Source organism: Tamandua tetradactyla, chromosome 20, assembly GCF_023851605.1.
Source record: "Tamandua tetradactyla isolate mTamTet1 chromosome 20, mTamTet1.pri, whole genome shotgun sequence".
In the NCBI taxonomy this organism is placed as follows: Eukaryota; Metazoa; Chordata; class Mammalia; order Pilosa; family Myrmecophagidae; genus Tamandua; species Tamandua tetradactyla.
The window spans coordinates 54,422,140-54,436,014 of record NC_135346.1 but is presented as its reverse complement, the minus strand read 5'-3'; the positions used below and the strand labels follow the sequence as shown (position 1 = coordinate 54,436,014).

The window sequence follows — 13,875 nt, the reverse complement described above, 5'->3', positions numbered from 1 at the left end:
TCATACTTTTTTTTTTTTTTTTTTGGCATTTTAAATTGTGAAATATAACATATATACAAAAAGAAGCGGTCAATTTCAAAGTACATTTTAACAAGTAGTTATAAAACAAGTTTCACAGTATGGTATGGGTTACAGTTCCACGATTTCAGGTATTTCCTTCTTGTTGCTCTAAGGTACTGGAGACTAAAAAGAAATATCAATATACTGATTCAGTAGTCACACTCATTTGTTAAATCCTATCTTCTCTATTGCAACACCTCCTCCTTTGATCCTTCTCCCAATCTTCAGGGATACATGGGCAATGACTCTTCCAACTTCTTCATGATGAAAAGGGGTGTCGACATTATGGGGTAGGGAGGTGCAACTGGTTGATGCTCTTGGAGAGACTGGTAACTCTGGGTTTCAGGGCTTATCTGACCTAGGAACTATCTGGCAGTTTTAGGTTTCTGGAAAATAAACTTAGTGAATGAAACTTTTATAGAGTCTCGGATAGAGCCCTGGGTATTCTTTAGCTTTACAGGAATTCTATGGGGCTTGGCATACCATGGCGATAAGCAATATCACGCTGAAGTTTGCATAAGAGTAACCTCTGGAATAGCCTCTCCACTTTATTTGAAATCTCTCAGCTACTTGACACTTATTTTGTTACATTTCTTTTGCCCCTTTTGGTCATTGGGGGCGCACATTTTACTGTCATAGAGGCTTACTGATGCTCTTTCAGTAGATACATCTACACCGTCAATAGTCTCTCTCCTACCCCTAATTATTTCTTTACCTCTGTTACCCTCTCCAGAGGTCATCTAGGCATATTGTCGGGGTGCTTTAACCGTCGCGTTTCTCCAAGTCATAAAAATCACCTAGAAGTCTGTTCAAAACGGCAGATTTTCGAGCCCTAACACCATCCTACAGAACCAGACAGTGGTAGGTGATATGTGGGGGCCAGAGAATCTGACTTTTAAGCAGGCATTGCCCCTCTTCCACCAACCTCCCCCCACTTCCGGCGCCAAAGATTTAGAGAAGCACCAATGTTAGAGGATCATTACGAACGGACCACCTAATTTTGCAAAACTTCCTCCAGATGTGTTAGCCCTGCTCGGAGGAACTGGGGTGGAAGAGTACTCAGACAGGGGGCCCAAGTGCCTCTTCATGTGGCTGGACTTTGGGAGACCGACTCCAAATTTCTGAGCCTCAGTTCCCTCATCTATAAAATGGGTATGATCTTAGTAGCTGCTTTAAGGGGTTGTTGTGAGAATTAAATGAGTTAATCCATTCAGAGAGTAGTAGCGTTTACTTACAGCAATAAAAGCCGGGGCTAGGGTGGAGCTTGTTTCCGTAGAGCACTAAGGCCGGACCTCTCATAGTATCCTCACATTCAGACTTTGTCATTAACACCCCGACAATAATGTCATTAACATTAACATAAACTGTTTGCTTTATGTGCTTGGTGTAAACACGTGTAGTGCATCACCCTGGCTGGAACTTGGATTGTACTTTTTTTAAATCTGAAGTCTTCGGAGAAGGCCGGTTAGAGTTCCTAGGGCTCCACCGCCTTTCCCCGCCCTTTTCCAGCCCCGCCCCGCCCCCGTCCTCTCAGCCCCGCCCCCATCCCCTCAGCCCCGCCCACGTCACTCGCGCCGCTCTGCTCCCGGGTCCGTTCCGCCCCGGCCCCGCCCAGTCAGGCCTCGGCTCCGCCCCCGGCCCCGGGAGACTCCCGGCAGGGACGGGAACCCCTCGACCGCTCTTCTGGTTTGGGACACCTGTGCGGCCCCCGATTCTGTCCCGCTTGCGCTATGTGGGGGACACCCCCGACGTGGGAGGCCCTTCACTGGACACGGGAAGGAATGGACTCCAAACTCCCGCTCAGTCTTCAAGTTAGGGACCCAAGGGGCTGGATGCATAACATTATTCTAAATCTCTTATTCTGTGCAAGGTACTTCACATTCGTTATCCCAAGCCCTCCCATTCATTCATGCATTCATTCATCCGTTTCATATTTATTGAGCACCTACTAGGTGCCAGGTGCTTTGAGATTTTGTGATGCTTAATAGATGGGAACCCTGAAATTCAGAAAGAGGGCTGTCTTGCCCTGCAGGCAATATACAGACTCGGGTCCCGTGCTCTCTCCCAGTTTATTGGTATTCCCTGTCATGTGGGGGTGAAATTATTGGAAACCAGCATTTACTGATATTTATGTTCAACCAGAAAGTCCTCGTCCCCTTAGTGTGTCCTAATTTAGGATTCATTTCAGACCCTCTGCAGACAGGGTTGGAAACCCTTCTGATCTCTCAGGCAAGAAGGCCGTATCTTGGGGTGTTTGCAGAAGCAGGGAAGTAAGCTAAAGTTGTTGAGGCAATAGCAAAGAAAAGGCCATCGGTGCCCGTGTGCCAAGGCTCTAAGAGGGAAGTAAGGGGGAGTAAGTGAGGAAGTCACTTCCCATCAGCAACAGGGGCAGGCTGTTCCCTGCAGGAGCTAAATGCTGTAATGATTGAGTGTCCACACAAGAGGTCAGGGGTGGGGTGGGGGATGGTCCTCTTTCTCTGGCCAGTCCTCACTGGTGTTCATCAGCCCCACGGTGGACCTCAAATAAGTTCACTCATTGCTCTACCCACACATTCAGTTAAGTTACCTAACTACTTGTTTACTCACACATTCGTTTGCTCACTAATTTATTCACCATGTATTTGGTACCAACTTAGATCCATGTACTGGGATAGATCAAACAGATCTGAGGAGGAGAGAGATTGGGTCCCTTCTCTCAAAGGAGTGCAGACACTAAGTGATGATATTGTGAATTACTGATTATATATGTTAATGTTTTATTTGTTTTCTTAATTTATTAATAAATAAATTTAAAAAAATAATCAGAACAACAACAAAAGGAGTGCAGAGCCTTATGGTGAAAAAAAACCACGTGGGACCATCACAACCCGATATCCAAGTTGCATCTATGACCAGCCAGGCTCAGAGAGGCAATTTCTCTGCCCCGTGTGGCTCAGCAAAATTGAGATAGGCACGATGACATCATGAAATAAGATGATGGGAGCCAATGGCCCTGTCTTTTTAATGACAACTCAGTGAGATTTGCCTCATGCCCACACTTGGAAACATGCACAGGGACTGGTAGAGAAGCCCCTGGACTAGCACAAAGGAAATGTCCAGAGAATATTTTTATTTCTCTGAGGCAGAGGGTAGTACTTGGGAAATATACAAGCTCTGGGATCTGACTACCAGGGTTTGGGTCTCTACTACCTCCTACCTCTGTGCTTTTGGATAAGATACTTGGCTTTACAATCACTCACTTTCCTCAAAGGAAAAATGGGAATGATGATAGTCATTACCTCATCAGTTTAGTGTCAGGATTAAATAAGACGTTAGCACAATGACTGACTCAGAGTAAGCATTAAGGAAATGTTATAAATTATTTATTAAATGTAAGGATGAATAATGGCTAATCTTATTAGGCTGAGCATTTACCGTGTGTCAGGCATCCTGCTACTGGCTTTAACTCCTTCAATACATTAAACCACCTCGGAACTGCCTCTTTTACAGGTGGGAAAACTGAGGCCTTAAGTGAGATGGGAGCAGGGGATGGACATGACCTACTAGTAGATGCTCAATATAGTTATTATTTGTTATCTTGCAGTCGATAATGATGAAATCTCTATTTATTAACAGGGGATGATTCTATTAAGGAAGGAAAAAGTAAACTATGAAATAATATGAATTACTTTGAATTGGTAAATATTCATGAACAAGCATGATACTTTCTGTGTGATCTCAACCACATAAAAATGTACGCACACAGAAGGCCTGGAAGGATATGTCAAACTGCAAACTGCTTGTGATTCTGGATGACTTTTGTGTTCTTTGCTTCTTGTGCTTTCCAGTTTTCTATATTGCACAATTAACTTAAAAGTTAAAAAAAAAAAAAGTAATAATATTTTTAAAACCTTCAAAAAAACAACATGAACCGCACAGTCCCATTTTGATTATAGAAAGATATCATTAAAATGTTAACAGTGGTTATCTCTGATTAGTGGGATCATGAGTGACTTGAAGTTTTCCGTTTTTACTTTTCGGTGTTATCTGATTGTCCTTCAGGGGGACTATGAGTATGTATTATTTGTGTGATTTGAGAGTTTTAAGATTTTTCTTTAAAAAGTCCCCCCAATGTTCAATGTTGCTTTCTTCCATAGGCTGTTTAAAAGGAAAAAGATTTTTTTAAAAAACACAAGTATCCCTTTCCAGCCCTACCATTTCCAGTTTTCCCTTTGGATCTAGCCGAAATGCTTGTGGGGACTGAGGCAGAACCATAATTCTGGAGTCAGGCAGATGTGGGTTTGAATTCTCACTTGACTCCCTACTGGCTCTGTGACCTTGGGCCAGTTATTAAGTCTCACTGAGTCTGTTTCCTCCTTCCTCAAAAGGAGATAACACCCGCCTCCTGGGATTGTTGTGAGGATTAGGATATCAGCCTTGATGAGAAATCACTCTGGGCCTGGCGTGCGGCGAATGCCCATCCATGGGGAGCTGTCACAACAAGAGTTAAACTGAAAATCATTTACTTAGCTTAGAATGAAGTGTGTGACCTCATGACTACAAAACTGGCAGGAGACAACTGCTGGGGAGGGAACAGCGTCTTCAGTGAATGTTCTCCACATGTTCCCCCTCTCATATTCCTGGGCCATAGCATCTATCTCCTACAGCAGCTATGAACCTTCCGAAGTAAGATCCACTTTCTTCAGTGAACCTTAAGTTAAACCACAGAATATAGTTAATAGTGCAATGATAAAAATATGCTTTCATCAATTGTAACAAATGTACTACACCAATGCTAGGTGTTAATAACAGGGTGGTATATGGGAACTCTGTATTTCATGCATGATTTATCTGTAAATCCACAACTTATTTAATTTAAAAAAAAAAAGGAAAAAGAACCAGTTTTCTATGTAGGGAACAGAACCACCAGTGGCCTGTGACAGGGAGAACATGTAGCTGTTTTGTTTCTGGTAAGAATAAAAAACTAATTTGCAACATATAGTCGGAAGAATGAATCATGGCTACCATTTATGAGTCCCACTGTCACACCCACTCCCTCCCAGCCCCAATCAATGGTTCTGTGATACCCACTCATCCTTGGCAGCTGGGGGGCAGACGCAGCACCTCTACGATTTTATCTTTTCTGCAGCACCTCCCCAGGAGGGGTCATTTCTGCCCAAACAATCACAGCCCCCCAACCCATGCTCCACCCCTCTCTGGGCTTGCTCTGTAATCAGAAGTCCTCTTGCATGAGACTGCCCCTAGTTAGATAATCAAAAAAAAAAAAAATTGGCTTAAGGGGAAAATACCATTAAAATGATGCATACCTACTATAAATGTTCTATGTCAACTTCAAACACATTCACCAATCTTTTGACCCTGAGCCAAGGCTTCTTCATGGACAAACTTCCCTTGGAGTTCTGCTTCATTTCCATTCCATAAACCAACCTAAGAGTTCCAGATTTTAGTTTCTTTTGAATGGAGTGAGAACTTCGGCCCTTCTAATACGAACACAGAAGCCTCAAGAATGATCCCCTCCCCCAACTCTGGTTCACATCTAATTCAGTGGCATTTTGATGAGGGAGTGGCGACCCACCTTTATTAGGTCTTCAAAAACAATCAACTTAGTTTTCATAGACTCTTGCATGTTTCAATAGTTCATTGGTTTGAGTCATAGTTAATTACATCATTATAATATAAAGCACGACTGGCGTGAACAGGTTTGGGAACACACATAATTTACTGTTGGTAGCATACCACTCTTGCCTCTGGGTGTCATGGTAACGTTAGGGTAGAACAGGATGCTAAAGATGGAGAATGGGGGAGGGTCCATTAAAAGTTTCTTGCAGACTGAATCCCTCCCACATTCTTTCCTGATGTGTTTTTCCAAGTTCGTGCTGTCCCCATGAAGCCCTTGAAGGAATGGACAGCAGGATGAGAACTATCCATGTCAGTCATTTCTCATAGCAAATGCTAGTCTCCCTTGGGAGATTGATTGAAAAAGGAATGCCAGGTCCTTAAGAATCGTGAATTTACAAAACACTTTTGATATAAAGCATGCTCTTGGCTCAAGGCTGTGGAAGAATGTCAGCCCTGTCCTCAAGGAAATTATATTCTATTTTGGGAGTATCTATATGTATTTTGAATATGTAGTATTCAAAAATAACTACCGTTTTTGAAAACTGACCATGTACCAAGAATAAATACTTTACTACGTACATCATCTCATGCTGATCGAATATAACTTACACATGTTACAGCATTTAATTTCCGCAGCAGCCCTATGAGGTAGTTTTATTACTAACCCATTTTCAGCTGGGGAAATTGAGGCACTGATTGTTTAGGGATCTGGATAGAGGATGCACAGCTAGAAAGTGGCAGAGCTGGAACAATGCATAGGGATTCAATAAAGGAAACATGTACTCCATGGGGTCTTGACTTTCTGAACATCCTCAAGGATCTTCTCTTCGTTTCCCAACTTCTCACCTCTGCAATTAAATTCCATTCTGACTGTGATTCCAGCCTTCAAACGACCCAGGCACAAATCAAAGTAGAAAGAAACAACCTGGCAATATTTCTGAAAATCAACCTTTTAATCTATTGGACCCAATGAGTGGGGAAAGAACTAAGACACTGTTTTCCTTGAGATTCTGTTTATAAGAATAACAGGTCAGAGGTGTCTCTTCCATAGGAAACTGACAGCCCCTATGTCCTCCGAGTCTTTTAAAAAAAATGCACAGAAGTGGAATTTTAACTCGTGTGCATGCCTTTTGCCTCCCCACTCCCAGCCAGCCCTGCCCCACCCTTGACAGGCATACATACTCACAAACAAAAGTTCCTTCCTGGAACTGGGGGACAGAATGTAAAAAAATCCATCCAAGTGGCAAAGATACCAGAACCCACCAACTGCAGTTAATACTAACAACATCAATCAACTCATATGTAAAAGGGGAAGTTTTCCTAATTGGAATTCGGGACCCAAAATTACAAATGACAGAGACTTGAATTAACCCTAGAGATAATTTAAAAAAATCCTTCCACTGGACACTCCCCTTAATTACAAAAGTATGCAAACAATCTTGATATAAATGGAAAGTGGGTGGGTGGCTCTCTCCCTAGGCATAGCTAAAATTCTCCCTGCAACACGAGGGGATTACTGCCTAGTCCATTGCCCCTCCCTTGCAGGACTAAAGGGGAAGAATGAAGGGGAGCAGCAGGTAGAGACCCCCCCTCAAAAACAAGTGGGGAGACTTGAATTGCTCCAGTACCTGCAAACATGTTGGTGTTTCGCCAGCCAATGGGGGACACTCAGTGGCAAGTGGGCCACAACTGAACCGAGAGAGGCCTGAGTGCTTTGCATCCCTGGGGACCAAAGACAGGAGAGGGGCTGGTGTGCTTTGCTTCCCCTTAGGACCAATAGCGGCTGTCCGGGAGAGGCTAAGATATGATTATTTTAGGGTTTTAGAAAAAGATGCTTTTTGTCTGCATGTAAATGCACCTATTGTCATCAGTTCTCAAGGATAACCTCCAAGTCACATGCCAACCCCCAGCCCCTGCCACTGCAGATCCCAACAAGAGAGGTGGGTAGACTTGGCAGGGGAACCAGCCCCTCATGTAAGAGATGCTGTTACCACACAGCACAGGGGCTGAGGCACATTGGTGGGGGCTTCAGAGGAATATGGAGAAGAGGGGAAGGGGGACCTGGGTCCCATCCAGTGACTGGTGGGCATCTGAGTCTCCCCACTACTGCTGAGCAACTAGGCATCTGCTTCTTGGAAGAAAAGGAAAAGGGTGGAGGCCTGGGCTCTGGGTTGGGCAGGTAGGGAAGGAGCAGAAGTGAGGATTCCATCAACAGTCCCAAATCTCAGGGGGTTGCCTGGAAAGTACCATCCTTTGTTGAAGGCTCCAGATGGGAGGTACCTATGGGCAGCCTGGTCCAAAGCCGAGAGGCCAGGTCTGGTGCCTCTGGCCAGATTAGCTGCCCAGGGAAGAAACCAAATGATTAGTGTCCAAACAATTGGGGTTGCAAGATTGTCAAAGCCTGGCTGAGAGCTAGTGGACGTAGCCTCTGGACTGCTTCCCCAAGAGGGAAGGGACTGAAGCCTTACCTCCTGGGATGGTCCCCAACATCCCTGAGCAACCCCTTGCCTATTTCTGGTCTTGGGGCTCCCCAGGGAAAGGGGCACCACAACTACAGGCAGTGGAATTTGTCTAAACACCAAACATGGGGAAAAGAGGTAGCTGCAAAACCTTGAATCCTTGAATGCACCTCCCCCACCCCCCCAACCTTGGGACGCAGCCAGATCCTGGGCCAGACAGAGGACAGGAGGAGATGCTGGAGACAGGACTGACAGCAGCCCTGGTCTGTGGTCACCAGGACAGGCGGCAGTCAGTGCATCTTGCCCAGCTGGATCTTCTTCCAGGCCTCCGAAGCTGTGAAGATGCACGAGTCCAGGATGCCTGCGACGGTGAAGGTTCCGCCGATGATGGCACAGATCTGAAAGACGGTGGGTGGGGAGAAGGCAGAGGTCAGTGCTGGAGGGGGCCCTAGGTCAGACCTCTCCCAAGTCATGAGATGATGACTCATTACGGGTCTAGAACATATTCAGGGCTAAAAAAAGAAAAAATACTTGTTAGATGACAAATATAGTAATAAAAGTCATCGGTATCAACAGCTCATTTCATTCCTCTATGAACTCTCTGAATGCAGAAAGGGATTACCAGAGCCATTTCTCAGATGAGGACACTGAGGCTTAGTTAGGTAACTTGCCTAAGTTCACACAGTAAATAGCAGGGCTGTGACTTGAACTCATGGATGTCTTGACCTAGGAGCCTACAGTCATAACCACAATTTAAAATCCACTGGATATTTACAACCCCATTTTCAGATGAAGGAATGGAGGTCCTGATAAGCGGCTGGAGCTGCTGGCCCAAGGTCCTTCATCCAGGGACTGGAGACCCTGGGACATGAACTTGCACTCAGACAGATCCAAGTCCAGTGCTGCCTGGAACTAGAAAAAAATCCTCTCTCACTCCCAGAACTTTGGGATGATAGCAGAGAAGGGTTGTTCAGGAAGGCCAAAAGAAAGTCAAATGAAAATGCACTGGGGTGTGTTTGAGCAAAGAAAGGAGAAGAGACGAACATTCTCGGAATATATTCCAAGTTCAGTCCTTGAGCTTGTTACAGGGTCTTCATGGTGAACACACACACACGGGCACACACAGACATACACGCAGACACAGAGCAATCACATAATCATCCCAATAAATACAAAATTACAACCAGGACAAGTGCTACAAAGGATAGAGACCTATCGTGCGACAAGATAATTCACCTTAGGGCAGGATTTCACCCGGCACTATTGATATTTGGGGCCAGCTGATTCTTTGCTGTCAGGGCTGATCTGTGCATTGTAGGATGGTGAGAAGCACCGCTGCCTCTACCCACTAGATGCCAGTAGCATCTGCCTTTCCCCATGTGACAACCAAAACTATCTCTGGACATTGCCAAATGTCCCTCAGATGTCAAAACTGCCCCCTGTTGAGAACCACTGTATTATGGGAGATGCTAATGAATACCGCCTACATGCCTGTACGTCTCACCTTTCTGCCACATCATCATGCAACAACGACAACAAAACAGACAACGCACACAGCACCTTTTTTGTACCACGCATGACTTGAAGTGCGTTACTGCATATTCACTCACTGAATCCTCAGGACAACCTTAGAAGGAAGGGACTATTCTACCTACTTTGCAACCAAGGAAACTGAGGCACAGAGATGCTGAATTGCAGCTTTTCTTTACAGCTACACCAAGAGGCTGAGCTGGGCTTCAAAACTTTGGAATCTGTGCTCTTAATACAACATGAAACAACTGCCTAGTTGAATTACCAGTCTCGCTTTGAAGTTTTCAGAGAACTCCATTTGGGACTTATCAAGCTAATTTTATCTGTATTCAACTTTTTCTGACCCAGAAATTGCATTCTGGTGACATAAAAGAATCAAAGTATGGATGATGGAAAACAAGAACAGTTTATAGGAGGCTTGCAAGGAGATTTTGAATACGCTGCACCTACTTTATGCTGTTTCTAAGAACCCCAACCACCCATCCACCCTGTATGCACAGGGCCAGCAGGAGTGGCACAGCCCAGGAAAGTGGCACCTCTTCACTGAAGTACCGATGGGGCCTAGAGAGGTCAAATGACTTGTCCAAGGTCGCAGACCAAGTGTGGGGCAGAACCATATCCTGCCACCAAGTCCATCCACCTCTTCCCCCCATGCCACATTTTAGGGGCATTTATTGACTTCAGGAGCTGGAAGCAGTCCACAGCTGGCCAGTCCCAGAGGGCTCTGGAGATTCTGAGCAGCCCTGGAGGCACCAGGCTTCTCCCAGGGGAGACAGCCAGCCAGCCAGACAACCACCAAGGACGCGGGGAGACGGGGCCTTAATGGATCCTCTGGTGCCAAATGGTGGGAGGACAGGAGACACTGTGAGGGCAAAAGGGAAGTGTGAATCGAACCAGCATTTATTTTTAAAATGATATTTCCATGAGATGAGCTAAGCGGAGGCCTGTGAGGTCCAAGACAGACAGAGCAGGTCTGTCCGGAGGGGTTTTAAGTGGAGCAGCTGGCATTCCAGTAATAACAGCCCAAGAAACTGGAGCAGCCCCCCAGGGACTGAAGAGGATGGGGGCGCTGGGGGGGATTACCATGAAGTGTTTTAAGTGGGCAAGGCCTCTCCCTGCCAGCCCCACAGCATGACGCAGGGGCACTTTTCAAGGAAGATGACGGCAGGGGAGCTAGTTTATTTCAGTAGAGTGGATCAGATGATGGGAGATTTTATACCACAAAATGCTTTTAGGGCTTGCATCAGAGGCTAGGGAAATGTGACTTAAGTGCAGCGGAGCAAAAAATAAAATCACCACACACGCGCACATACACATCTGTGTTCATCTGCACACAATTTGGAACCCAAGCGCTGATGACTCACGGACACGTGGAGCCCAGTTTGAGCCTCCTTTCAGTTGGGCTTGCCCAGGGCAAAAGGGAGACAACACATGCATTGAGGTACGGAGGAAAGCACGTAGTCTGTGGGGAAACTGAGGCCCCGAGCGCATGGAAGCTTTCTAACAATTGGCCCCAAATGTGGGTAAGTATCTTCTCACATCCCCCGACTCAGCAACCCATTCCCCCATTATCCAGCATCTGTTGACAGGGCTGAACACTGGACGACAGAAGAGTGGCAGGGAGAGGAAATTCTGGCACAATCAAGGGGTCTCCTCAAACACCGAGAGGAAGGCAGCAGACCACCCAAAATGATGAAACGACCCCCGTTTCATCATTTTATCTTTAATTTGCTGGGGCCTCCGTGGCACGCTCACATCCTAGGATGGTGAGTAGCGTGTGATAAAGCACAGTTGCATGGACAGGGTTTGTGGGTCCTCACAGGCTGTGGGGCTCCCTGGAATTTGACATATGGAGAGACCCAGAAACCACCAGCCCCAGGGTTTACCACCCATGATTTGTTCAGGGATGCAGTCAGTAACAGGCAGCGCACATCCTAAGAAGGTCACAGCTCCAAAGTCAAACATGGGGAGATAGAGTCACGACACGACGCTGCACCAGATGAGTCTCAAGATGGACTAAGAAAGGGCAGGGGAGCTGCTGGCAAAAAGGGGGATGGTGGCTTGACTTCTCTATGGCCTGAAGGGCTAGGATCTAAGATGAATAAAAATAAAAATGGAAATAAGACAAATTACACCCATGACACTTAATTCCCAAAGCCTGTTGCTCTTCGTGCATCAGAGCTGGGAGGACTAAGCCTCTGTGGGGATGTAGAAAGAGAGGAAGAGAAGCCGTTCCTCCTCACTGGACGTGGCCAAGTTGGGCTGAGCACAGGGTGCGGGCAAGAGGATGGCTTGGGTGGGGGGGTTCCCCTGGGGCCTTCCCTGCTCTGGCAGCAGGAAGAGCTGGGCACTGCGAGGCTACAGAAAAGCCCAAGTCTGGGCCGTAGCTATTGCTGACGAACCATCGCCTTGGGAGAGCTCTACCACCTTTCTTTTTTTTCTTTTACGTGGGCAGGCACCCAGTATCGAACCTGGGTCCTCTGGCATGGCAGGCGAGCGTTCTTGCCTGCTGAGCCACCGTGGCCAGCCCTCTACCACCGTTTTTGAGCCTCGGTTTCTTCCATCTACTAAATGGGGAAACCAGCGCAATCTTGCCGGATGGCTGTGCTGCGGAAAATGTACCTGGAGTCCTTAGCACTTAGTAGGTGCTCAGTAAATGATCCCTACATAGTCTCACCTTCCATTGACCCGAGGGCTCCAACCGTGGTGCCAAGATCTGGGATGGTGTTAACCTAAGACTCACCCCAATCAGAAAAATGGGTAAAATATCACTTAATTCCCCAGAGCAGGCTTTTGGGCCTCGATTTCCAATCCCCACTTGGCACGTTAAGCAGATGACGAGTCAATTCAAAGAGCAATGCAGGCTCTGGGCGGCAAGAGTGTCCCAGGCAACAACAAACCAGGCAGGCAGATGGATTCTCTGCAGCTGTCCAGGCCCAAGCTCTCCAAAACCCTCCAGAGATTGTGCTGGGTGGTGCAACGGTGGCTCAGTGGCAGCATTCTTGCCTGCTATGCTGGAGACCCGGGTTCGATGCCCGGAGCTTGCCCGTGACAAAAAATAAATAAAGTATTTGTGTCAAAGAACATCCCTCTGGGGCAAAGCACCTCAGGCCAGAGGTTATTTCCATTCTTTGGCCAGTTGGGGAGCTCCTGGTATGTCCCCAATGCCCCATACCCACATTATTGCTTCAATTTCCCTTTCACCCCAATGTCCAGGGTAAGGATGGAAGGCTGTGTAGTTGGTGCTCAATAGATGTTGGCTGAATAAGTAAAAGAGTGAGTGAATGAGGGGGAAAGAATGAGGACCAGGAGAGTGAGTGGGAGAATGAGTGAATGAGTAAGCCAACGAATAACTCGCTCAGGAAAGGAGAATTCTGTGCCTAAGGCAGAGTGCAGAGGTGACTCAGAGGGGTGTCAGCCGGGAGCTGCGAGCAGGCAGTACTGGGGCACAGGGTGGACGTGGAGAAGGAGGCCTGGGATGGGGCAGACAGGAGGTGTCCCCCCCTGCACTCAGTTGCCGGCGCCCTCGGGACCCTGAACTTGGGAAGTCCAGCCCTGGAGCCAGGCGGGGCCATGTGGCCATGGGGGAAAGCCTGGCTTTGGAGTCTGGCAGAACCTGCCTTGGACCTTCCTATCCGTGTACTCTTGCATCAGTTTCTTGACTTTCAAAAAAGGGAAGACTAAGCTCCACCACCCCTTATGGCTGTTGTGAGACTGAATGTCACTCAAATATCCTTGAAGCCTATTTCCTTGGTCCCTCAGCACTGCCATGCTTCTGTGTCTCCTGACTGAGCCCTAAGGAAGGGGTCAACCTGTGTGTGCACGTGTGTGTTTGCTGGGGAGGGGTGGTCAGCCTCTCTGGGTAGGGGTGGGGGGGTGGTGGGATCAAGGGAGCAGGGATGCTGAGCCACTACGGGCCACCACAGCCAGGGCATGTCACAGCTCCAGGGAGAAAAACAAGGACAAATCGATATGCAGGCCCCAGTGAGTCTGAGAGAAGCACATTAATTTGCTTTCATCAGAAGTCATTAATAATGCCCCCTTGTTCAGAAACAATGACTTCCTCCCGAGGCTCCACCTTGTGCCATGACTAAGTCAGCCTGACTACTTTAAAAAAAAAAAAAAAGGTGTGTATTTCCCTTTACATTTTAATCACTTCTCTTAATTCCTTGGAATATGGAAAGGATGTGTTTCGGCCACGCAGGCC

General features: G+C 46.9%; 1 protein-coding gene across 2 annotated transcripts in view; it reads right to left on the bottom strand.

Moving 5' to 3' along the window:
- Nucleotides 1-6,613: 6,613 nt before the first annotated feature.
- Nucleotides 6,614-13,875, bottom strand: part of ERGIC1 (endoplasmic reticulum-golgi intermediate compartment 1) — a 112,255-nt gene continuing 104,993 nt past the window's right edge. For both annotated transcript variants that reach the window (XM_077137657.1, XM_077137658.1), the window contains exon 10: nucleotides 6,614-8,536. In XM_077137657.1, the coding sequence (XP_076993772.1) occupies nucleotides 8,429-8,536 (108 nt within the window). In that variant the 3' untranslated portion in view covers nucleotides 6,614-8,428. The remainder of the gene's footprint in view (nucleotides 8,537-13,875) is intronic.